Source organism: Chrysemys picta, chromosome 15 (assembly GCF_011386835.1).
Source record: "Chrysemys picta bellii isolate R12L10 chromosome 15, ASM1138683v2, whole genome shotgun sequence".
Lineage (NCBI taxonomy): Eukaryota > Metazoa > Chordata > Testudines > Emydidae > Chrysemys > Chrysemys picta.
This window is the reverse complement of record NC_088805.1, coordinates 25,104,213-25,129,922: the sequence shown is the minus strand read 5'-3', so window position 1 is coordinate 25,129,922 and position 25,710 is coordinate 25,104,213. Positions and strand designations below refer to the sequence as shown.

The window sequence follows — 25,710 nt, the reverse complement described above, 5'->3', positions numbered from 1 at the left end:
CTGTAACCTGAGCCCTGCCACTCAGGGCTGAAGCCCTCAGGCTTTGGCTTCGGCCCTGGGCGGTGAGGCTCGGACTTTGGCTTTGGCCCTGTGCCCCAGCAAGTCTAAGCCAGCCTTGGCAAACCCATTAAACCAGGGTGGCAACCCACTTTGGGATCCTGACCCACAATTTGAGAACCCATCTTAGAACTTTGTCTAGCATCAGGCACCATTTTAACTTCAGGTGAGAAAAAAACCACACAGTCAGCCATAGAGAGCTCTCGACTGATTAGCAGAACGTTGTTAGGCGAAGAGGTGTCATTATAGAAAGCTAGAGTCGCTTTCTAGAAAACAAGGGTACATTTACCTTTTTTAATCCATTCCATGTATCCACTATGTGGATCTGATTGATGTCTGTGGCCCCAGTATACACAGTGAACAGTCCTGTATTCGAGTTGTTAAACTGTACAAAAAAAAAAAATGAATAACTTCCCCAGACCCATCCTATGCAGCAAGATGACAGCCTGTGGCAGCATCGCTACCTACGTAAGCTTAGTTCTGTGGACGCTGTCTGAAGACTAACCAGGTTAACAATGACTTTGCTGACTAACTCCTTCCTAGGTATGCCTAGGGACATTTTAAGTGCCTCCCCTGCTGGGGCAGTGCGGCCTAGTATTTAGAGAAGGGGAATGGGAGTCAGGACTCCCAGGTTCCATCCCAGTCTTGGCACAGACTTACTATGGGACCTCAAGCAAGTGTGCATCAGGTCCCCTATATGCAAGACAGATAATACGGAACAGGAATGTGGGAGGCTAAATGAACTACTGTTTCAATGCAAGGTTGCAAGCAGTGCAGAAGTGAACACAGCAATACTTAGCTTCTTGAAAGAGATGGGTTATGAGACACATGTCCTTGTGGGCGACATTCACCTGCATGAACAATCCTATGTTGGTAAAGGGGTAACCTAAGAGTTGGTTTTAATGTTACCAAGCATGAGTTTACTTACATCTATAAATAAGCCAAACTTCCCCTTGAAAGGGATCAAACCGGGCACAAAATTGTTCAGCACGTCTATAAGCGGGTCGTCATAGCCCCACAAGATCTCTCCCACAGTTCGGTTCATAAAAGCGTCCTGTCCCAAGCCAGCCAGTGCGCCACTTATTAACACCTTCAAAAAGTGAGGTAGCTTCTCCATCATAATGGCTGCGCCCTAGGGTAGAGAGAGATTCAGACAGCAGATACCAGGATGCCATTTGGTACAGGAAGTGAATGTTAACAAGTAACAAGTGAAAGTTAGTGTCGGCTCCATTGTTCAGCCAGCGGGTCTGAAGCTCCAGGATGGATTCCTCAAGCCAGAGAGTTCTCCCACAACTTGAGCCTTTTGCAGTTACGGTGTATCCTGTGCTTGCAGTGGGAGGTAATATTTTCTGCTCTGAGTTCTGCTAAATTCTCATTCAAATCCCATGTGACCCCCTGGTTTTACACTGTCACAAACTACACTCACCCTGGCTTAGCTAAGACTAATGAACCAAACTCACCATTTCTCCCCCTGCCCCTCATCAATTCCCTGGAAACACCCATTTGGTTTTAGAAAAAAACAGACCCCAGTGACACTCAATCACATTGTAACAAGGTCACCAATTATCACAATCCAAGGTACTTTCAGTAGTCCTCTGTGGAGAAGGCAGGGACAGTTTGAAGTGCTAAGGTGATGCTTTCTGTACATGCTCCAGTACCACATGGTGTGAGCAGTGGCTCTTGTATTGTCCAAGAGCTTTGTTGGAGAGACTTGATGCTGGCTTCCCCCAGCCGCTTTACCTCAGCGCTGGCTGCAACACACCATTGGTTTAATAGGATACCCCTCATCTACTTGAGAACTGAGCCTGCCCCCCAAAAACACACCTGTTCTGGACAATTTCATAGTTGCCTATACCTCCCCCCTTTTGCAGGAGTGAGCTATTAACACCCCACCCTTCACTTCCAAGTTTTGGAAGTAGGGATGAACAGGGTAGTATTGTCTGAGGTGGACTGCTCCATTTTGGGTTTTGTGGCTACCCCCCCCCCCCCCCCCCCCCCCGTCATCTGTATCTTGACAGAATGCCTTTATTCTTGTCAGAGACACATTTTGCTCAATCACCCCTCCTGCTTACCCAAGAGCAGGTGATTACAACTGTGCAAAGCTATCAAAATACCCACAAAGAGAGAAACAAGTTCCTCACGTCCTGTAGGCCACAGCAGCCATACGGAGCCTGTCCTGGATTAGTCTAGTGTCTATAGCCTAAGCAGGGGAATGCACAGCCTTTGCAAGGCAGGCTGGTAGATTGTCATTTTAGGGTGCTGCAGCAGGGTAACTCTCCCAACCCCTGCAGACACAAGAGTAAGGAATACCCCTCTGGAGTTTAAAGTAGTCTTACCATCACAAGGATGTTTGGCACAACAATGTAATCCTCTTCCATCCCATCAGACAGGTCTGGCTGGAAGAAAAATCTCCGGTATTCCAGGAAGGAAACTGTACCATTGTCATGGAAAGTTATATTGGTTTTATACCTGTATTCTCTAGTTAAAAAAATTAAAAAAGCAGGCATAAGTAATCATAGGGGCACTTTCCCCAACAGCTCCAGATTACATTTCTCCAACTCCCATGTTGCAGGAGTCAGAGCAAAGCTCACACAACCTGCTAAGGTTTTGCTGGCATGTTACTAGTGCCCTTTCAGCTCTGGCTTCATTAACTCCATGGCTGAAGTTGCTATTAGGTTCTCTTCTGCAAGAGTAGGTGCTTATCTGGCACTTCATGAAGTATTCTGCAGGAACCATTTCAAGAGATTTGGCTTTGAGATGGGGGTGGGAGGAGACTTGTGGTGGGAATATAGCCATTATAACTGGCCACCTCTCTGCTGTTTTCAGTCTGATCTAAAAGAGAGTAGTACTGAAGCACTTCTTGAACTGCAGAAGGCCAGCTCTAGTACAATTCTGTGCAGAAGAGTGAAAAGCAGAGGCAGGAGGCAGCGGATGTAGCAGAGAAGAAAAACAGGAAGCCAGAGTGAAATGAAACTTGAAGGAAGGGAGTCAATTGGGGAACAAAGTAAAATCAGGCCGAGAGAGATAAGATGAATAGCAGAGTGCCTGGCTACTTGATTTAATACCCTTTGCTAGTGGAGAGAGTCTGTAGCTAGCAGACAGCGATCTGAAGAACCAATACATTCTGGGAAACACTGGCTGTTTGAAGATAGCTACTGGAACCCATCTAGGACAGCAACTATTTGCTATTAGTACCTAGTTACCCTCCAAACCAGTTGGCAATCAATGAAATGCAAACTGCTTCTATGAATATTGCCCCCTCCTCCAATCTGAGGGAAAAAAACAGTTTTGTCTGCTACTGGCTTGCACAAATTCAGCAAATCAGTGCTATTAACGAGGGGCAGGAATGCATGACCCTACTCACTGGGGAGCCCAACAAAAATGAGGCCACATGTTAAGAATTTATCTTCCCCTCCCCAAGACAGATACCAGCACAACATCTAGCACATCCAACTGGCAGAATTCCCATGCGGATTTAAGTAAAGATCAGGGATTCAATTCAAGATTCATGTGGCAAGTACAGTACAACAGACCTGCTCCACTGGGCTGGGAGTTTTTAGTTTGTAACACAAAGTGGGCACCTTATAGGATTCTGAAGAACTAGCTAATTATGCAGCTTTGAATCAGTGGCAGCCCAACAGAAAGCCTTGTATTGTATGGGCCAGGTAAGATTGGATGCCCAATAATTACAGCAGAGAAAGGACAAGAGTCTCGATTTGCTTTAAGTAATCCTAATCAGCTGGAAAACAGACATTTATATTAAGCAGCTTTGCCTTTATTCATTCAGTTTGTAGACTCATAATAAACCCATTCAAAAACTGAAAGCATGTTAAGGTATCTCAACCTACAGGCGGTCAACATGGTTTTAGCAGAGTGCTGACTTGCCAGTTCTGATGGCAACTCCAATGCATATATACAATCAGGCTCCCAAATCCTACCCAACCAAAAAAACGCTTTAATCCCAAAGAGCTAATCTTCCCACACAAGCTTTCTTGGTCTACTGAATTGACTTTGGGTACGAGTTTGTGCCAGGGATGTCTGATAAGATTGCTGTTAACAAATGGGAGGCCATCTGGTCTAATGCCTCCCCCCCAAATGCACCAAAGCCAAGATTTTCAACAAGTTATTGGTTTTTGGATGTACTCCTTAACACTTCTGCTCCCTTTAAAAAGGGCCAGATTTCAGAAGGTAGGAGCCTGGTACTTCTGGAAAAAAAATCAGGCTTGTTAAGTGGGTGGGTGGGAGGGAGGAAGGAGTGCACCTCAATTTGGCTGGAGTTTAAAAAAAACAAAAGTAGTGCTTTCAGCCCAAGTTTTTACAATGCATTTTTCTCCTGTGCCTCCTAGCTGCTCCCTTGTTTGCTCAGCCTGCTTACAACCTTGATCATCTTAGCTAGCTTTGTTTTAACTGATATAGTCATGAGCTGGAGGATTAAATGAAGACTAAAAACAAACTGTTCCCAGTCTTGCCTTGTCTAGGTTCAGTGATGTACCAGACAGAAGCCCTAGCATGGATTTCAACTATTCCTCCCCCCAGATCTGCATCACTCAGCCCCACGTAAACCTTCACCAAGCTGGAGCAGAACTCCAGGAATAAGAGTAACAGTGAACGCTTCATTTCTGCTCAGCATGCATGCAGGTGATTATGCCAATAGCAATACTAGACCTGTAAACATAGGGCCCACGCTGATTCACCACTGGCTTGGCTCCCAGATGAATCTCTTTTGGATTCAGCACCTCAAAGAAGTAGGCTGACAGGTAAAAAGGAACAGGAACGTCTTTCCACATACTGAAGGCGATGCTATTGGGATCGATCCTCACGTTCTGGAAGAGAAAGCAGACATTTGGGCTAGGCTTTATCGCACCTGTATTATTGCCTCTCACAGAAGACAGTGATTTTACTGTCATTGATGCAACCTGCTCATTATGAAGCAGCTTTTAAAGTGTACAAGACAGAAAACAGACAAGCTATCCTTACATTGGTCATACTAAGAGCTAAGCTGGAAGAGGGTCTTCATATGCCAAACTTTTTTTGCACAGTTAAAGCCCCTTGTGACTGTGGGGGAGGATCAGCCTTTCATTGAATTAGTGAGAACTAGCCTGGATTAACAAGTACAACTTGATCAAATAGAGCAGGTTAAGAAGATGCAGGCAGCCTGGTCTTCTAGGGCACTGGGGCTGCTCCACTTTGCGGTCCTTGTTTTGGATTTAAATTAGTCATCCCTGTACTACCACCTTCAACACATGCACATACAGTGGGCTCTTGATATATGGAGCTTTGATCTATGGAGCTGGCTTTGAGTCACTAACTCACACCCAGTGTTCACACCACACTAAATGCTTACGCTATCTTTGAACAAGCCAGCACTGGAGGGTAGAATCATGTTCAGACTAATTTTCTTCACACCTGGTGCTCTGCCCTGAAGTGCTTACAGTCTAACGGCACCATGGATGAATAAACACAGCTGAGTGCGTGGGATAGGCGAGCTTTGGGAAACCTTTGCACATGGGGCTGTTCCAGACATAGGGGAAGGCGAGACAGCATGAACTAAAGCATACGCGGAGAGCGGTGGAAATAGACAGAGGGAATGGCCAGGACAGGAGCACAGGTGGTGCGAATAGTGCAGGAGACTGTTTTGCCATAAGCTGCTTTATTTAAGACAGTAATTTGAGCGGCTACAACATGCTTCCCTGTAATCTCCCTGTAATTGTATTCAAGCTGTAACAAGCCATGGTAGGAGGTACATGTCAGCAGCACTGGCAAGAGCAATCTGGGTTTGGAGGAAGGAGATAAAGCCCTTGATCATGCAGGCTGATCTACATGAGGCCCACTGACTCCCAAGGAACCCTACCTGCATGGATCGAGACAGCTTCGCTGCTAATGGGATCCCCCCAGGGATGCAAGACTGCTGTGCCTCCTTAACTCTCTCCAGCCTGGGCTGCCTCTCAATGCCTTGCTAGTGACCAGCAGCAAGCCCCTCCAGGTGTGTGATCACTCAGCACAAAAGCATGTGGAGCCCCCACCCCTGGCTAGATTGCATGAATGCTCCCAGAGCCACTCATGTATCAGACAGAGAAAGGCACCAGAGGCACATCCTCCCAGCACTGTACCCCAGGAATAGACAGTCTTGCCCTGCTCAAGATGGGCAGTGCAGATTTATGAATCGGTTCACCACTTCAAGAATGGAAAGTGGACATACACCAGCCCTGAGCAGATTTGCCCACACTTCATACAAACTTACAGGTAAAGACAAGCAGTAAAACCAAGTGTATTGACCACAAGAGTTAGATTTTAAGTGATAGGCAAAAAGTCAGAGTTAGTTACCAAAAGAAATAAAACAACCATGCAGTCTAAACTCTCAACCCTATTAGACTGGGCAGCAACGAGACGAAGCAGTTTTTCCTCACTCCACTGGATATTGCAATCCTTAATATACAGACTTGTTCCTTAAACTTGGGCCAATCTCCTCTGCTGGGGTCTTCAGTGTCTTGGTTGCTCGCAGTGTAGGTTGGGGCAGGAGAAGGGCCCAGTATGTGTCCACTCTGTTTCATACCCTCAGTCCATGTGCTTGGAAAACAAGTTCAGGCATGTCTGGGCATTGCGGAGTCTCCAGACAAGATTGAGCAATCCTCTAGTGTGGCCTCATGCAGGGAGTCACTGAATTGTAGCGGCCTTGATGGACAATGGTTGATGGGTTGTTTGAAACCCTGCCTGGGTGTTGGTTACTTTCCTTGCTGTTATCTCTGGGGAGCTAATATCTGGCTGATTCCCCAACTTGTAGCCTGTTTTAGTGACAACCAAACAATTCTCATAACTTCATATGCATTAATGGTATACATATGTGGATAGAGAAATTACTTTCAGCAGGTCATAACCTTTCCCTAGATAGCTTACAAGGCATGCTTTATATGCAAGATCACAATTATATAAAAAATTAGGAATATGGGGTTACAGGATGCTCCCCCAAGGTAAAGCATGTCACAGGTATATCTGGGAAAGGGCACTGCACTCTCTACTAAGGGGGTGGGCAGAGGGAACCTTACAGCTTGTTAAGTTATTGACTGTCAGGGACTCAACTGATATTGAGAGGACATTGATTGTGGTTTCCTCTGTTTGAAAATTGTCAAGTCCTATTTGGCACAAGATCATCAAATGGGCATCAGAGCATCAGCTTTGGTGTTTCCCCTCCAGTGGGGAGTTAAGACACTACTCAGTCAGGCATAAGGGAGGAAGAGAAAGGATAAGCTACACAACTTCACTTGTTTGTCCTCAGACAAGCAAAAACTTCCTTCAAAATAAGGAAGAGGAGGAGGGTCTATTAAGTAACATGGGTCAGACAGCAGAAAGCAACAAGATTTTAGCTATTCTAATTGGAGAAGTACTTCCACCAGATCCAGATTACACAGAGCCTTGCTTCCTCTGACTGTAACCCATGTCCCAACCTACCATCAAAGGTGACATGTCTAGTTACCAGGTGGACTCCAACAAGAATGTTCAAAGTCTGGTGTTTCTTTATAAGCATGCATCAAAAGAAAGGATCATAGAGAGGGGGACAAAGGAAAGATGGCTTGGCTGAATATGCCTCTGCTATATTATGGAGACCAGATTTTGGTGTTCTAAGAAGCATTTCCAGGGCTTTTAATGAGAGATTTTACAAAGCCTTAACTCTCAATAGTCCTGAGACAGGCAAATTGTCTTGAGAGATTTGCTGTAGGCCAGCATCTATGTATTAAAATACATATGAAGATAAGGTCCTTGCCCCAAAGATTTTACAAGCCCCAGGCACACAATGCTCAAACTGAAGTGGGATTGGGGATGGAATTTTGCTCTGCTGGGTCAGTTAAAATAAACCCCATCTTATGGGGAGATCAGGGTCAACAAGCAGCCTCTCAACAAGTAAAGTTGGATTTATGTTAAGAGTATCACTTTTGATATTTGATTTGGTGCATGTTCAATGGTTAGTTTCACAGGGGGGAGGGATAGCTCAGTGGTTTGAGCATTGGCCTGCTAAACCCAGCATTGTGAGCCCAACCCGGGGGAGAGGGTGGGGGGCATTTTGGGATGTGGGGCAAAAATCTGTCTGGGGATTGGTCCTGCTTTGAGCAGGGGGTTGGACTAGATGACCTCCTGAGGTCCCTTCCAACCCTGATATTCTATTTGTTTCCTTCCTTTGTAAATGGGTTTAAATTCCATTCAAATGATTAAGTAACTCAAGACACTTATGGAACCAGATTAAAGTTGTTAATAATCAGTTAAGGAATTTCAGCATCTATCCTGCTTTGTGCAGTTTTGTTCCATGACTAGTATAGTCTTGAAAAAGGAAAGCCACGTGAACGGCTTAGAACTCTGCATCCCATTGATAATTGTACATGATGTCCATTACTAAACCGGACTTAAGATGCTCTGATTATCTGCAGCAGAGTCATTTAAGAACACCAGCAGCATTTTGCAGTCAATATGTGAACAGCTTTAAAGGTACCCCACTTTTGCCCCACCAATGCCCATTCACTGTGGTCCCCATCAGGCACAGGGCTGGCCACAGCATCTTGGGAAGGCTCATGCTAACTCAGTGGGCTCATTTTATAGGGGGTGGGACAGAGGAGGTCTTTGGACCACCATCAGCCTCTGAAGGGGCACAGAAGCAAAGCACAGCTGTTCTGAAGGAAGAACCTTCTGATCAACAGGGATATGCCCTCCACCAGGTCCCCAGCCAATGGAAGGCTGTGCACATTTGACAAATGGCATTCAGATTCTTCCAGTCCCTCCACTATAGAATCCAGAGTCACCTGCAATATTAAGGTAAGTGCTAGGGTCAGCCACCCTATCCTTGTCACTGAGCTTGGAGAGATTGGACATCTAGTAGGAAATGGTGAGCAGAAAGTATTCACTCAAGTGAATCCTCTCTTGTTTACCCCCCACTACACCTGTTATCACTTTATTCCTGCCTTGTCTTCCATTTATAGGGCTGCTATCCCATGCTTTTATAGCCAATACTTTTCAGTCTCTGAAGAGCAACATCTCCTCTTTTCATTCCTGGAATCTTATTCATCCCCTATTCCGTTGTCCACCCTCCTCACCTGCTTGTATTCTCCTCTTCTGCCTCCCTTGATCCCCCTGTCCTTATCCCACCTGTATACAATACATGGCACTTAGTGCTTCAGAGACACTCACGACACCCCAGAGGCAGTAAGTAGATATCTGATTTTACCTACAGGGATGCCAGAGTCAAGTGACTTGAAGGCCAGAAGTGACAGAGCAGATATTAGATGGCAGGAGTCCTCAGCTCTCAGTTCCCTGTGGAGCTGCAAAAGGCAGCTTGAGGTTAATTGGCAGATACAGCAGAAAGGTTGTAGTTTGCATTAACCTGGCATTCTATAAAAATACTAGAATCTACTGTTGCGTGTGTACAGCAAAATCATCCAGGCAGCTGGTATTAAAGCCAGCAGTGAGCACTGCATGAACCATTCACATACCAGATTTTTAGCAAAACAGAGCCACTGAGTCAGGTAGGCCTTAAGACCTTTCGCAATGAATTGCCCCTGCAATGTGTACACTGTCTGCCACTGATTAGGTGTATTATGGATCCTCGGATACTGGCTACTAGATTAAGTGACCCAAGGCCTGACCATGAACAGCAAATTTTGTTTGTCATCCCAAACTGGTATGAGCTATTCACAAACAATGCTCAAAGCTTGTTTTGTAACTACCAGTTTAAGCCTCCCAGATCCATAGCTTCCTTTCATACAGTTCTGCTTGTACAACAGCAATTTAATAGGACTTACAATGTTGTCATATGGACTAGCCTTACTCCAAGTTAGGCTTCCCCTCAAATTAAGACAAGCTTTCAAATATCTTATGCAACAGATAAAATATTGGCGATTAAGTGTTTGACATTTTGGACCGCGGAAGTTACAAGAGATTTTAGACCTCATGAACGTATGCCATAGTTGAGACAGCATTAAAGCTCAGAGGCATGAGAAAAAACTTTTAGCTGATATTGCAAAGTGTTTCTGCTAATGAGTCATTAACAATGGGATTAAGCTTTGCCAGAACCCTGGAAACTGTGATAAAGATGTTACAAGAGAGACTAGTAAACTAGTGACAAAACATGATTGCTGGAATAAGCAAGTCCAACCATCTTTCAGTAAGTGGTCTGCAAAACTCTGGCTGACAGACTGCATGTGTCCAGTATTGAAAAAATTAGTTTAAATGAACTTAGGTGAGCAGGGAAGTATTTAAGTGGATTCTTCCAGCTAGAAGATCTCCCAAACACAACCTGCACCATAGCCAATAGACCCTTAATCTAGTGCAAATTCTATTTGTATTTGTTGCATTTGCAGCAAGCCAGTGCTATGGAGCCAGCAATCTCATCCCTGGGGAAGGGAGTGAAATAAGAATGTGGTGCTCTACAGGGATAACTTTTAAAACGGTTCTTTAATGGGCTGGTACAGTCCTCAGCCAGCAGGATGGAAGCAGAGATGCCCATTCACTGGAAGGGTTGGAGATGGGGAAGGATTCTTAGGGTCACTGCAAGAATACAGCCGAGGATAGGAAAGGAGAAAATAAAAGAACCACCACTACCCAGTGATTCTTACAGCAGCAGTTTTACTGAGCACACACCAAGATTTGTTTTACTTCAGATCAAGTGGCTCTTCATGTGATGTGAGCGCAAAGATTGAATTTATGAACCAAAAGAAATGCCTTTCTACTGTGAAAGTGAAATGAATTATATTAAAGAAATAGAATGAATTAAAGAATGCTGTATGTACCTTTAAGTAGAAATGAGAAATGCTGCAAGCCAGGGGGGCAGGAAAGCAGACATTAACTGCTTAACTTGCCACTTAAGGGCAATTGGTGAAGCATTAGTCTTAGATCGATAAGAGTTAACAAGGAAGCAGGATATGCATATTATGCTCCATGCATATTTTATAATTTTGCTCTCTGTCCCTTTGTTTAGTTCGCACCCTTTTATCTGTATAAATAAGACTGAATCTTGCATGGAGGCTCACATTATCTGAATGTATTAGCACAGCGCTCTGCTAATAAAACAGAGTGGTCTGACAAACTATGAGTCCTGAGTCTAACTTTGACACTACCTAAAAACCCTGAGCATTGTCTTGCTTAGTTCAACAGTTATATCATTTGAGGATTATAGAAGTTTCATGACGCACATGAATACCAGAAAATAGGATGACCTTCCACTTTGTGCTACTGCTTTTTCATGCTTAATGGTGAAACCTAGTATCATATGACATTGTAGATGTTGGGCCACATGACTCATCTGGTGGCATGATGTCCTTTGGAGGAGGAGTGTTAATTTTTGCTGATTATTTAGAGTACTACAAAAAATAGCTAACAAGCGCCTAGAAGTCTTTCTGAATTATTTGTGGCTATCTAGGACCATAGCCAGGCAGACATCCATATTTCCAAGCAAGACAATCATGCTGGTCTATTTTCCCCACTCTGCTTAGGAATAGTGGGATTTGAATGCTAAGCAGATGCTCACCTGTCTTCCAGGACATGTGACTGGTTCTCCTACCACCCCAAGGCAGTGATTCAAGTCACCAAGTCAGTCAAGGTTCTCCCACGCCTTCCCACACCTTACACAAGCTATTGCCTCACTCTACTGCCAGAAGGCAAGTGTTATAAAACAAGAGCATATGGTCTGTCAATGTTCTCTATTGCTGCAGCACTCGGTCTGCTGAATTTCTGCATATGCCACCCAAAGAACAGCTCTGCCTTGCTAGCAAAATGGGCCAGTGGAGTAATGGATCCTGCATCAGGCCTTGGCAATGTGAACTTAAGTGCAGCAAGCAAACCCAAGTGTGAATCTGACTGTTCCCAACCTAGTGCTCTGATCTCTCTTCTCCACATCCCTCCTTACACCAGGAGTTCCATTTGACTTCCAGCTACCAGACGGATCATGGAGGAGTGGGGGTGGATTTTATTGATTCTCTGTTACATTGTGAAAGCTAGGATTTTTAACTGTAGACACACTTAAGCCCAGACCCTCCAAAGTATTTAGGTTCTTGAAATCAATGGAAGTTAGGAGCCTAGCTACCTTTGATTGCCATAGTGCCTTTCCTCACTTTGGAAATAGTTTGTGCCACATCTGAAATTTGATCCAGTGGGGTTGCATGGACATAACAGAAGGGAGAATTTAGGTTATGCTTAATGCCTTATTCAAGTGTTGGGATCTTTGAATTGCTCTACTGGAGCTCTGAGTGTTTCACACACTGAAGCATCAGGACTCTAGCAATCATCCTTGCAGATACCCTGGAGGAGTTTCTAGCATGGCTGCAGATAACTACACGGCTGCAGATAACTACACATGTGCCAGACCCCTTGGCCTGCATGCCCCCATTGCAGAAGGGAAGGAACAGTAGAAGGACATTAGCTACACAGCATTAATTGAACTGTCAGCTTTTAATCCATCTTAATGCTTCTGAAGACACATGGCATTTTCAGAACTTCCTGGGGAGCTAGCCAGAGAGATTCCACTACTGCAATAAGGCATTAATCAGATCAATCAAAAGCTCAGATTCATTTACCATAGGGGTGGGACACTTGACTGGTCCAAAAATAATTTGTCAACTATTGGTCAAGAATGGTCACATGTCAAAAATGGTCAAATATTTTAAAGCACTAATTTACTAGAACAGTAACAAAAAGTATTACTTGATGGTCTCCAACTGGCTTAGCCTTAGATAGATATTTATGTCTAATTAGCAAAAACCCAGATTTAACTGAGTTATTTTAGCTCAAAAAAAATGTTAGACAGTGAAATGAAGTCCCTCCTGGTTAGTTTCTATAGGTTTGTCTTATCAGTTTAGACTATAAACACTTCAGGGCAGGGACTGTCTTAACTTGTTGAATGTGTTTTGTAAGCCACCACATAGGTTTATGGCCTGTTATACAAAGAAAGAAGGTGTAGAAGATTCCAGCCAATCAAGAGGCTTTATATTCAGTTATTTTGTCTCTTCCCCTCCCCCTGCCCCACATCCACTGCATGGCATAACAGGTAGTAAAGTGACATTTAACCAGCCTAACAGGATATCACAATGCAATCAAATATTTAGGTGTCTGCCTACATCAAGGCCTTCTTGCCAGAATATTTGACAATATTTAACAGATCAAGTGACATCATTTGACCATGCTATATGATGTGTCGTCGTAGGTGTGTCAGTCCCAGGATATTATAGGGATGAGGTGGGTGAGGTCATCTCTTTTATTGCACCAACTTCCATTGGTGAGAATTTTTGAGCTACACAGAGCTCTTCTTCACATCTGTGTAGCTTAAAAATGGTCTCCCATCAACAGAAGTTGGACCAATAAAAGATATGACCTCACCCACCTTGCCTCTATTATTTGAGCAGTCAAGTGATCCATTTGCCAAGCCTTGCTCACACAGCCAAGCCTGCTTTCAGTTACCACCATGCAACTTCACTGAAAACATAATGTGACTCAATTCGGTAGCATTCTGGGGTGACTGGGTCAAAATCTATTTTAAATGTCTAGAGGCCAGAAGTCTTCAGGCAAAAGAGACTCCATGAACCTAAATAAGAAAGTCATGTTTTCACTGGTACAGTTATTCTGCTAGAACATAGCCTTCTTTCCCCCAGTAGACCTTGAATTAAGCAGTGATTGGCTAGAAAGACTGTTCTGCTACATCTAGATCAGATGACTATAAATGCTAGGGATGGGCAAATCAAGCTGAGATTTTACTTATCTTTAGCCTTCTTTCAGATATGGCTAAGGACACCTCACCTACAAATGAGATTCCTTTCACTCAACCCTCCAGGAGACACCGGACATATTTGCAGACACAATCCAATGCCGGAGGAGACCAGCTCATCTGAAGCAGCCTTCAGCCTGCTCTAATCAGAGCACAGCATCATCTGATGACACCACCAGGGTCTCTGGACTAGAAAACAGCATCAACCAACCACAGACACAGATTGGGGGAGTTCTGTTTGGTAAGTCACAAGCAAGCAACTGCTTGTAAGTAGTCTCAGTTCACTGATCATAATGGAGGAGCTTTTAATAGTACAAGTCCTGTTAAGTGTGTATTAGACTATTTGGACACAAGGGAGCTACTTACATCTTAGCATCTCCTGCTCTTCCTTTGAACCCCCAAGATCTGCAGCACATGCTGGAATTGCTCAAGACCATTTTTAACCTGGCATTACAAATCCCGGAATCAGAGGGTTTTTTTTTTTTTTTTGGGGGGGGGGGGAATTTACAAAGATGCAAGTGGCAGTTGGGGTCTAAGCCATTTATATCTTTGAAAGTCTTCCCCTAAAACTGTAGCGTCCGACAGACTGTTTACTCTAGCACTGCTAGACTGGACTGGAGATCTAGAGAAGTAGACTGGAGATCTAGAGAAGTCTCCCTACAGGGACGAGATTAATTCAGCCCTTGGCAGGAACATCATGAACAGCTTTCTAGACTCCATAAAACCTGTGGAAAGGGATACGGTTAGTTCAGATCCATTAGATGGAAGCCTGCTACTTAACTACCAAGGATCGTAGTAAATGTCCTTCCTGTTCCTCCCATGCAGTCATGGCTGCTGTGTTCCATGCTATAGGTGAGGCTTGAAGCAGTTCATGTAGGCATGGTTTGCAGAGGAATACAGGAACGCAAGCTAGAAGAGTATACACAACGTGTATGGGAGGGGGCACAATTTCTCACAAAAACCACAAGCTCAGAAGACAATACTGTAGGTTTTCTTGAAGCAACAGAGCTAGAATAAGTGAAGATTTAAATCCTGTTGGAAAGGAAGGGTCATCAATAGGCCACAGGTAGAGTCTGGCAGCTCTGCTGCAACCCTGCTGAACTCAGCATATTCCTTTATATGCACCCACATGCTTCCCCTCCCACTCCACCTCTGCTCAGGGAATCTGAAGTGCTTACCACCATCACCCACCCAAAAGCAGCAAAGTTCCATTTCCTTCTAAGCCACAGACCTTGTTGCTTGCCTTTGGCTTTCCTGGGAGGAAGGCATGTATTGCACACTTCAAACTGGGGGGTTAATTAACACTTCCCACCCTCCACCCCCACCTAGATGTGACCCTACAAGATACTCCGCTATTCCCATGCAATCAGTTTCATGTTAAAACCACCACCAATGAAAGATGGGCATTATTTGTTGGGTGCTGAAGAATTAGGAGCAAGGGTAGAGAGCTAGCAGCCCCTCCCACCCCAGATCTCGGACATACTGAGATCAGCTGGTCTCCTGGGAGTGAAGGGATTGATGCAATCAAAGAAAGCCGTTGTAATGGGCTTTACTCAAGCAATTAAAAGCTAGGAGATGCACGAATAAATAACTGCTCAGCCCCCCTCAGTCATCAGAAAGGGGCCCTGGTTAACTCACTGGAAACGGTTAGTGCCGGTCATATGACGCTCTCCTTTGATATTCAGCCTCTGCTCAGCTGCACATCTCTCTAGTTCCAGCACATTATTTCAGATGAGAAGCAGCATTTTCAGCTAGCAGCCACTGAACCTTTTGTGGTAAACGCCGACTGCTACAGTCAGGAGCACAGTGCCATATGACCTGACATTTCCTATTGCAACAGGAAGCAAGGCTGTCAGCCTTCATTAAGCTTCCTTAGCCAGCATGAACAGCCCCCCACCCCCCCAAAATGCATTTAGAGCAGGGGTGCTCAACCTTTTTCCTTTCTGAGCCGCTCCCCTTCCCCCCCCCCCCCCCCCCAACATGCTATAAAAACTCCACGGCCAACCTGTGCCGCAATAACTGGTTTTCTGCACATAAAAGCCAGGGGGGCATTAGGAGGTAGCAAGCAGGGTAATTGCCTGTCACAGGGCCCCCCCATGAAGCTACATTGCTCAGGCTTCAGCTTCAACCCTGGGTGGTGGGGCTCAGGACCCTGGGCTTCAGCCCCATGCAGTGGGACTTCAGCTTTCTGCCCTGGGCCCCAGCAAGTCTAATGCTGGCCCCCTTTGGAGGCCCCCCAAAACCTGCTCAAGACCCCCTAGGAGGCTCCAGACCCCTGGTTGAGAACTATTGCTTTTACTTCCACTTGCAACAGAAATATTTTGTAAGAAGTTGTACCAGTAGCATCTCAGATTCACTGCTAGTTAGAAGCGCGGGGTGAGTAGCTGGTAGAAATCTATCACTAGCAGTGACCTCAAAAGCCTATAAAGCCTGGCAGCTGTAGCCCAGAAAACCTATTCAACTGAACAGTTTTGCTGCAGGACATTTGTTCATTAGACAGTTGTCCAGCAACATTGCCTGCAGAAGCAGTACAAGCTTGCTAAGTAAGCCAGTGTTTAATTCAAGTCCAGAGAGGGACCTGCAGTCATGTAGCAGTAGCAGAGTGAAGTACACGTCTACCCCAATATAACGCAGCCCAATATTACACAAATTTGGATACAACACAGTAAAGCAGCACTCTGGGGGGTGGGGCTGTGCACTCCGGCAGATCAAACCAAGTTCGATATAACGCCGTTTCACCTATAATGCAGTAAGATTTCTCCCCCCGCCCCCCCCCCCCCGAGGACAGCGTTATAGTGAGGTAGAGGTGTAGTAGGACTGATATTGTGGAAATTAGGAGTTAATCAGGAACCAGCCCCTAAATTAAAATATCTGCTAAGAATTAACATTTCTCTCAATATATAGGTGGTTATTTGACCCCCCCCAAGCCACTCCTTTACAATGGTTATGACAGCTATGTTATATCGGTGCTCTCTGCATAGGCTCTACCCAGGGGCGGCTCTAGGCACCAGCAAAGCAAGCACATGCTTAGGGCAGCCCATTTGCAGGGGCGGCAGGATCCAGCATGGGAGCTGAGAACCAACAGGGGGCCCTGGGAGCTGTAGTTCCTTGGTTAGCTCCCTGCCTATAGAGCCAGCCCTGGAGCAGGGAAAGAACTACATTTCCCAGCATTCCCTTGGCCACTACCAACAGGAAAGAGGGGGAGGGAGTGAGGTAGCTGAGACCTCATGCTGCAGCCTGCTGTGAATGGAGAGCTGCGCTGTGAGTAGGGATTCCATATTTTAACATTCAAAAAATAGGACACTCCACAGGGAGGGAGGGTAGCCCCACCCTGCCACCATCCACTCCCTCCGACTGTCCCCCACAGAAACCCCAACCCATCCAACCCGCCCTGCTCCCTGTCCCCTGATCACCCCTGCCCCTAATGGCCCCCCAGGACCCAACCCCCTATCTAAGTGCCGCTGCTCCTTGTCTGGATTGCCCCCTCCTAAGACTGCCCCCAACTTCTGCCCTAGGACCCCACCCCCTACCTGTCCCCTGACAAACCCCCAGGACTCCCATGCCTATCCAACCACTATCTGTCCCCTGACTCCCCTCCCCCCCCCCAACCCCTGACCCATCTAACCCCCCTTCTCCCTGCCCATGACTGCCCCCCTGAACCTCTGCCCCATCCAAACCCCGAGCCCCCTTACCATGCCACTCAGACCAGCGTGTCTGGCTCCACGCAGTGCCAGACACTGCTGCATACGTGCTGCCGTGCTCCCCCGCGGAGCCACAGTCTCCCTCCCCCAAGCACCTGCCTTCCAGATTGGAACTCCTCAAAATTCAGGAGTGCTCAAGCTCAGTTTGGGCAGCTGTTACTTCATTTCTCCCAAATCAAATATACTGATCCACTGTAACTTGCTGTAGAAAAAGTACAATAAAATTGAGCAAGAAATGCTTCCTAGTGGTTATTAGGACTGGAATTGCCATTTTCAACAGACATTGCCTTTTGTTTGTTTGTTTAAAAGGAAGACAGTGATATTGCATTGGCAAATTCCCCATAGAAAGAAAGAGTGGAACAAAAGAACAATAAAGGCACCTCAACTTTTCCTCATTTATGTAGGACAGTCTTATAATATGCATCCAGATATCCTCCAATCACACAAGCTGAAAATTGTTCCACTTTACTGCAGTTCTGTAACCATGCGGGAACCAATCCTGTCTGTGTTCTGTGGACATCTAAAATTCCTGCTGAATGACTTGCCATGGGAGCGTGTTACCAGTGACCCAGGGCTGTGGCGGAAGGAGGGTGCAGGTGGGGGTGGGAGAGAGCCCAGGGCTGGGGCAGCAGGTGGTGTGTGGGGGGGGAGCCCAGGGCTGGGGCAGCAGGGGTGTGCAGCGAGGAACCCAGGGCTGGGACGGAGGGCAGTCGAAATTTTTTTTTTTTTTGCTTGGGCGGCAAAAAAACTAGAGCCAGCCCTGGCTCTACCCAGCTTACTTTCATCCAGTGATTCTAGTGTATCACCATATCAAGTATTTGTATCACCAACATTCACTAGATCAAGCCTCTTAACCCTCCTGTGAGCTAAGCAAGTATTTACAGATGGACAACAAGTCAAACATGCATGGTGTGTGGAGGACCATTGAGACAGAATAACTAGTTGATGGCATCACACAAAAATGTTCCCAGATCTGGAAAATCTCTGGGGCAACCCAGCAGGCAGCACCTGATGGGGGTCAGGGCACACATCCCTTCATGCATCAGAGTCTGACAGCTGGAAGCGCTGGGGTGTCTTAGTCCATCCTGACAACATGGCCAAAGAGCATCCAACACAGCTTTGGAATATAATGAAGGAAGGAAGGCTGGATCTCTGAGAGGCTGACATTTTGTACAAAGTAAATCACTAAGGTCATGCAGCAAGTCTGAGACAACTGGCACTCATGACTGTCCCAATCCCCCTTGTCACCGCACTACAACCCTGCTGGTACTCCATGTTTTTAGTCAATGTAGAACACTTCCACAGTAAAAAACATACAGGGGCAAGTATAATTGACCTATTTAAACTAATGTTCACTCATGCTGGTAAGAGGCCAAGCTACCTGGAAGCAGTTAATCAGTAGCCCTAGTTACTGACTGCTGGTCTAAAGACATTTTAAAAGATTAAGACTTGCATATTTTGCATCTATTACTGTGTTTATGATAACGAACCTCACATCAGTTACACAAGTATAAATTTTGCAAATGGGATAAGAGGAAGGAGAAATAAGATTAAAATTAGATCATGCTAGTAAGAGGCTGAGGAAAAAGGTGGGGGGGGGAGGTCTCCTCAGTATCCCATTTCTTGCTATCCTTGCCACACATCTTGAAGCATCAGCCAGTTCATCGCACTCTCTCTTCCCTGGACCTTAGATACTCTTGATTCTCAAGTCAATATCACATGTTCAGGTATCCCATTTAACACAAGAGAACCTCTTGCTGCCAGGCACCTGGTATTATAATCTTTGACCGGCTACATAACAAGCCTATTAACTGCACTAGCATCCTAGGCAATGCACTGAATACGCTGTTAAGATGATCTTTGACCTCAGAAGCAAGCAGCAGCCGCCACCACTGCCACTGCTAAGTGGACTCTACCATTGCCAGTTCAGGAAGTTCAACAAGCAGCTTTCCAAGGCTGAGCACTTCCTACTATTGAGAGCAGTCGCCCAGGGCCTTGGAGACTAGTAGGGGAAAGCCCAGGAGGAGACTTCAAATTTTTCGCCAAACACCCTGTAAGGACAGCACCACATTACACAGATACTGTAACCAGGAGCCTGCTATCTAGGTACTTGTATTCAAGGCCTGTGAGGGCCATACAAGCACCTACTCCGAACACATATGGCCTGAATGCTGAACTGCACCTCAAGGTTTGATTCAGCCAAACCTAAAGAAAGTGACTTGTCACCATTTTACAGGAATAAAAATGCCCTGAAGTATAGCATTTCCTTAGGCTGTGATTTTAAAGGAGACTAAGGGATCCCGACAGCCATATTCTATTGGCTTTAAAGTGGATTTGGGTGCCCAACTCCTTGGCTCCTCTGAAATCCCAGGCTAAAAGGCGCTAGAGAGTGTAACAAATACTTGTTTTAGGACACTAGTGTAAGTCTCTAGCTTGTACAGTTTCCTGAGGACTCTAAATACTGGAACAATCTATGGCCACTTACAGCTTTATGCCTATCACAAAGCCACATGCCATGGACACCACTGGAACTGACAGCAACAGATCTCAGATCCTCCTACTCCAAGAGGACAGGCCTATCACTTGAGCTAAAGAAAATCTCCTTTAGCTCTTAGCAATATAGGGCCTATGTCTCAAGTGAGCAGCTCTGACTATCCAGATGAATGTAATCAATAACGTTGATCTTTCACCACAAGAATTATGAGTCACCCATGATGTTAGTTACTGGACGCCGAGGGCAAAACCTGATAAAAGATGTCAATATTTTATTAGTTAACCTCAAGTTTAAACAAGTCCTATGCAGGCAGGAGGACATGTTCCCATGTCAAAATGAAATTTAAAAAACCTAATGCAAAGTTGAGAGAAAACTTAAAATCACACTGCTTTGATAGGGAAAAAGTCACCCTCCAGTGAGCTATTCTCAATGGCAGCATACCACTTACTTTTATATAGCATCTTTCGTCTCTGAAGGATCCCAGACTAAGGAGGGATAGAAGAGATTTCAAGTACATAAAAGGTTATTACAAGGAAGAGGGAGAACAATTGTTCTCGTTAACCTCTGAAGATAGGACAAGAAGCAATGGGCTTAAACGGCAGTGAGAGCTGTTTAAGTTGGACATTAGGAAAAACTTCTTAACTGTCAGGGTAGCTAAACACTGAAATAAATTGCCTAGGGAGGTTGTGAAATCTCCATCATTGAAGGTTTTTAATAGCAGGTTAGACAAACACCTGTCTGGGATGGTCTAGATAATATTCAGTCCTGCTTTAGTTCTGCCTTGAGTGGAGTGGACTGGACTAGACTAGACGACTTCGAGGTCCCTTCCAGTCCTACAATTCTATGACCTTATCTATACTAGGCAAGTTTGAACCATTGCAGCTTCATCAGTGGTAGCACTAGAGTAAAGCAGGCACAAGGTGTTTTTCTTTGTTTTTTTTTTAAATCAAAACATCATCTTTCCCTGCTTAAAGAGGGTCTACACAGCACAGGGGGAAAGATTCCAGCAGCCACCAGTTAGAGCTAGCAGAACATAGGTAAAGTATTGGCAGGAGAGCGAGTCAGATGAAACAACTGGCCTGGGAATCTGGAAGCTCCGGAGTCTCTAGCCCCAGGGCAGACTCATGGTTTGGCTGCTGTCCTCAAGCCACAGGCCTGGGAGCCCCAGCAACTTTGGAGTGAAACTGGCATTCTTCTGACAGTCACTGTTGCAATAAACAATGTCATTCACTCCACAGTGGTAGGTTGGTCTGGTGGAGCAATTTTTCATTTGGAAACACCATTTCAGAACATCTGGTTTTGTTGTCGTTCAAAACTGAACCATATTTGGAAATAGCACAAAATTTCAGGGAAAAGGAACGTTGCAGCTTTGCTCATAGCCCTAATTGGTTCAGGTTTGTGAGGTCTACTTATATTCCTTTTGTGCTAACCCTTCTGGTCTTCTATTGCTACCTATCCCATGGACCAAATACTTCATTTTCATTAACAAATGCTGCCGTTATGTCACTTAGCAATTAGAATTAGTGTTGCTTGGGAAGGGAATGGAAACCTTAAAATATACTACAGCACAGATAGTTAGTGTTAGCACGAACCCAGAGCTTTCTACAGCATCCTTCACTTTAGGAACGGTTAGCATTCTGAACACATAAGGGGCAATCCATGATGCATTATAGTACTCAGTAAAGCAATAGTTTACTGAAGTGCCCAGGACTTGGGGGTCATTAGCATTGCTCAATATAGTTACCAATGCATTTTAGGGGGTCAGGAGGAAGCATGGAAGCAGAGAGCCCCAGCATCCAGACATCACTCCTGTAATGCTGGATGGGAAGGAGGGCAAGTTTTAGCCATTTGCACAAGGAGTAGAGAAGAAAAAAATAATACACTGTGGGAAGTGCAAGATCCTCACACCCCAGCCTTGCTCATTGCCACCCTCCCACCCCCTTCCCAGCCATCCCCAGATGAGGGAGAAGAGGAGTGCTTCAGGTAACAAGCCATGGCTGACCAGACCTCCCCAGTCTGTCATTTGTGCATCTGAGCCCAACTCCTCACATTACCATACATAAATACTTCATGTCAATAGTATTTGCCCCTCATCTCGTTTACTCCTTACAAGAACTGACTCATTTCTACCTTAGTATCCTCTATGGACCAGCTTTACTGCTTATTTATTTCAGGGGGAGTTAGAGGGGCCAGCAGCTGGCAGGATCAAAGAAGAAGAATTCACTCATTAGAACAGAATTCATGTTCCTGTTGCAGGAGACACGGCAGATGGGGAGTAATCAATCAACCCTGGGCTAGCTGGGGTTAGTCTGCACTTCAAGCCACAGGTGTACATTTCAATACCCAGACAGCTACAGCACACTTTTCCTGTCCTGTATGCCCCCCTCCCCTCCATCTCTGTTGGGTGAGGAAATTATTATCGACCTAGCCCTGCCAGGGGATCAGAGTAGGTGACCTAGGGAGGTCCCTTCCAGCCGTAGACTGCTCTGAGCCTCAGTGGGGGGATTTGAAACATTAGCCAGGTCAGCACCTCAGCACGCAGGGAGCTGGAGCTCGAGAGAGCTCAGTAAGGCGGATCTGGAGGCGAGGGGGCACGATACAGCTAGTGGGGGGCACGATACAGCTAGTGGGGGGGCTAGGGGATGAGGAGGAACCTGGGCACTTGGTGCCACTCCAGCCTTTGATGGGGGGCGGCAAAGGGGACGCCAGACCGGGTCGGCCCAGCGCAGGATGCAAACCCCCCACGGCTCCCCCCGGGCGCGGGTCTCACCTTGATGACCTGGTCCCGGACCATGCTGGGCAGGACGAAGAGCAGGACAAGGCCGCACAGGGCGAAGACCAGCCCGGCCAGCCCCAGCGCCAGGGGGGCTCTGCGCCCCGCGGGAGCGGCCATGGCGAGCGGAGAAACGTCCCGCACAGCGCAGCCACCAGCCGGGCCTCGCTGCCGGCTCTGCCCGCGGCTCTGCTGCAGCCAGCGGGGGGAGAGCGCGGCCGGCCGCGATTTTATTCCCTCCGGCCGCGCCGGGACCGCCCCCTCGGCCGGCTCTGCCCAGCGGTCGGCGGGGAAGGGCCGCCCCCGCCGCGGGAGACCCGGCTACAGCGCCCCGCCTCCCTCCCCGCCCCGAGGGTCAGGCGCCTGGGGAGCTTCTCTATTCCCCGCCCTCGATCCTGGGGAGCTTCTCCAACCTCACCTCCCCCACGATCCTGGGGAACTTTTTTCCAACACCCCCCCCCCCAGATCCTGGGGAGCTTCTCTTCAACCCCCCCCCCAAGATCCTAGGGAGGTTATCCAACCCCCCCAGATCCTGGGGAGCTTCTCTTCAACCCCCCCCCGCAGATCCTGGGGAGCTTCTCTTCAATCCCCCCAAGATCCTGGGGAGCTTCTCTTCAAACCCCCCCAAGATCCTGGGGAGCTTATCCAAACCTCCCCCCCCCAGATCCTGGGGAGCTTATCCAACACCCCCCCCCCCAGATCCTGGGGAGCTTCTCTTCAACCCCCCCCCCAAGATCCTAGGGAGCTTATCCAACCCCCCCAGATCCTGGGGAGCTTCTCTTCAACCCCCCCCCGCAGATCCTGGGGAGCTTCTCTTCAACCCCCCCAAGATCCTGGGGAGCTTCTCTTCAAACCCCCCCAAGATCCTGGGGAGCTTATCCAAACCTCCCCCCCCCCCAGATCCTGGGGAGCTTATCCAACACACCCCCCCCCAGATCCTGGAGAGCTTCTCTTCAATCCCCCCCAAGATCCTAGGGAGCTTATCCAACCCCTCCCCCCAGATCCTGGGGAGCTTATCCAACCCCCCCCCCAGATCCTGGAGAGCTTCTCTTCAATCCCCCCCAAGATCCTAGGGAGCTTAACTAACCCCCCCCCCCAAGATCCTGGGGAGCTTCTCTTCAAACCCCCCCCCCCAAGATCCTAGGGAGCTTATCCACCCCCCCCCCAGATCCCGGGGAGCTTCTCTTCAACACCCCTCCCCAAGATCCTAGGGAGCTTCTCCAACACCCCCCCCAGATCCTGGGGAGCTTCTCTCCAACCCCCCACCTCCTTCCCCAGGATCCTGGGCAGTTTTTCTCCAACTCCCCCCACTAGAGTTGCCAATTTTGGTTGGACTATTCCTGGATGTTTCATCATGACAGTCTTTAATTAAAGATTAATCTTTAATTCCTGGACACTCCAGGGTAGTAATCATGGAGGGTTGGCAACCCTATCCCCCACCATCCCCCCAGGATCCTGGGGAGTTTTTCTCCAGTCTCTCCCCGCCTCCTCCCTCAAGATCCTGAGGTGCTTTTCTCTAATCCTGCCCCTCCCAACCCCCAGGACAAATACGATTCTGGGTTGTTTTTTTCCCAGCCATCCACTCCAACAGACCCGTGAGAATCTGTGAAGTCTTGTATAAGGCACTGGGAATTCTTGTAATTTTTCTCCCTTTGAGCGAGTCCTGCTTCGTTACAGGTAGGTGTCCAGGTCACACAACTTCCTTGTCATTTCGCACTCCGTCTCAGTAGAGAGGCCAGGAAGCAAACAGGCCCTGGAAGCAAACTAAGTTCCCATGCTAGAAGTACTTGTGGGTGCTGCCAGCACCATAGCTGAGGTCCACTGGCAAGGCAGAATTGATGGGCTTGCACTAACGCTGTCCTTTCAGTGTCCTAGGTTGTGTCGGTGAATAAAGAAAGGCTTTTGGTCTCACAGCTGTCAAGCCCACGCTTGCTGCAGCACTGACATTCATATAATTGTTTTTTTTTTTAAATCAAAACCTCACTAGTACCAGGCCTTATATTTAAAATCAGGGGTCTTAATAAGGTGACAAAAAGCAAGCAAAGGTAAGGACAGCATGAAGGCCCTCAATCGTGCAAACACACATGCTTTAACAGTAAGCACGCAACTTTTTCCATTATGTACTACAAACTTCTGAACTACTTAACTAGGCACATTCATAAGCATTGGCAGGGTGGAGGTCTACCACAGCTGCTAGTCCCACACTCAGCATGAGGCAAAGATGCAAAATTAGCCGAGGGGACAGGTCCTTATCCAAAAACGCACGTCAGGGGTTCCAAGTGAAGCTTTTTGGTATTATGTTGTATTTCTCAATGTGTAAGGTGCACGGTATCTGCAGGATTGCATGTACAATATTTAAAAATACATTAACACACTGCAGCAACTGGTTTGACACAATAAGGAACTCAATGAGCCTTCAAATCCAGGAAAATACAGGGCATCAGTACCCACTTTAATATACACTCAGCAAATAACCTATGTAAATAGGCCTTGGAGCCTGCCCTGAAGTCAGCAAACACAGTTGCTGAGTGTATTTCCCATGCTGTTCTAGTCCTTTTGAGCGCCGGGACGTGGACAGGCACTAGCTCACCCACTGCTAAAAGCCCCTTCCCCAGCCTAGAGAGGAGCTACTGAATCCAGAACCCAACCAAGTTTGGGGGACAACAAAGGCAATAATGGGAACAGGGGTGGGGGTCAAAGGGACAAAACCAGGGAACCAGAAGGGGAAACCAAGCAGAGAACCCCAGACAGCGCCCATTGCTCCTCAAAGGCATCGAGAGAGTCAGCGGATGCTGCCCAGAGGAACTCTGCCTGGATACGTGAGCGGATAAAAGAATGAAAGACAGCCCCACAGTCGCAAAGCCTCCCCTCTGCCAACCTCCTCTCCCTGGTGTTACAAATGGCCAGGAGGAGGTTGACGAGGTGGTCCCGCGACTTCATGGGGCCTGGG

The 25,710-nt window shown here is 46.9% G+C and overlaps 1 protein-coding gene across 3 annotated transcripts in view; it reads right to left on the bottom strand.

Annotated features, from left to right (window-relative positions):
* The window catches only part of SCARB1 (scavenger receptor class B member 1), a 43,432-nt gene extending 20,353 nt beyond the window's left edge, over positions 1-23,079 (bottom strand). Inside the window, exons 1-5 of one of the 3 annotated variants that reach the window (XM_005299576.4) lie at positions 22,758-23,079; positions 4,723-4,880; positions 2,394-2,535; positions 986-1,189; positions 347-442 (exon numbers count right to left, since the gene is read on the bottom strand). In XM_005299576.4, the coding sequence (XP_005299633.1) occupies positions 347-442; positions 986-1,189; positions 2,394-2,535; positions 4,723-4,880; positions 22,758-22,880 (723 nt within the window). In that variant the 5' untranslated portion in view covers positions 22,881-23,079. Of the gene's footprint in view, positions 1-346; positions 443-985; positions 1,190-2,393; positions 2,536-4,722; positions 4,881-15,430; positions 15,551-22,757 lie in introns of those variants that run through there. The other 2 variants (XM_024101442.3, XM_008163486.4) reach the window with 2 other exon arrangements.
* Between the last annotated feature and the right edge of the window lie 2,631 nt (positions 23,080-25,710).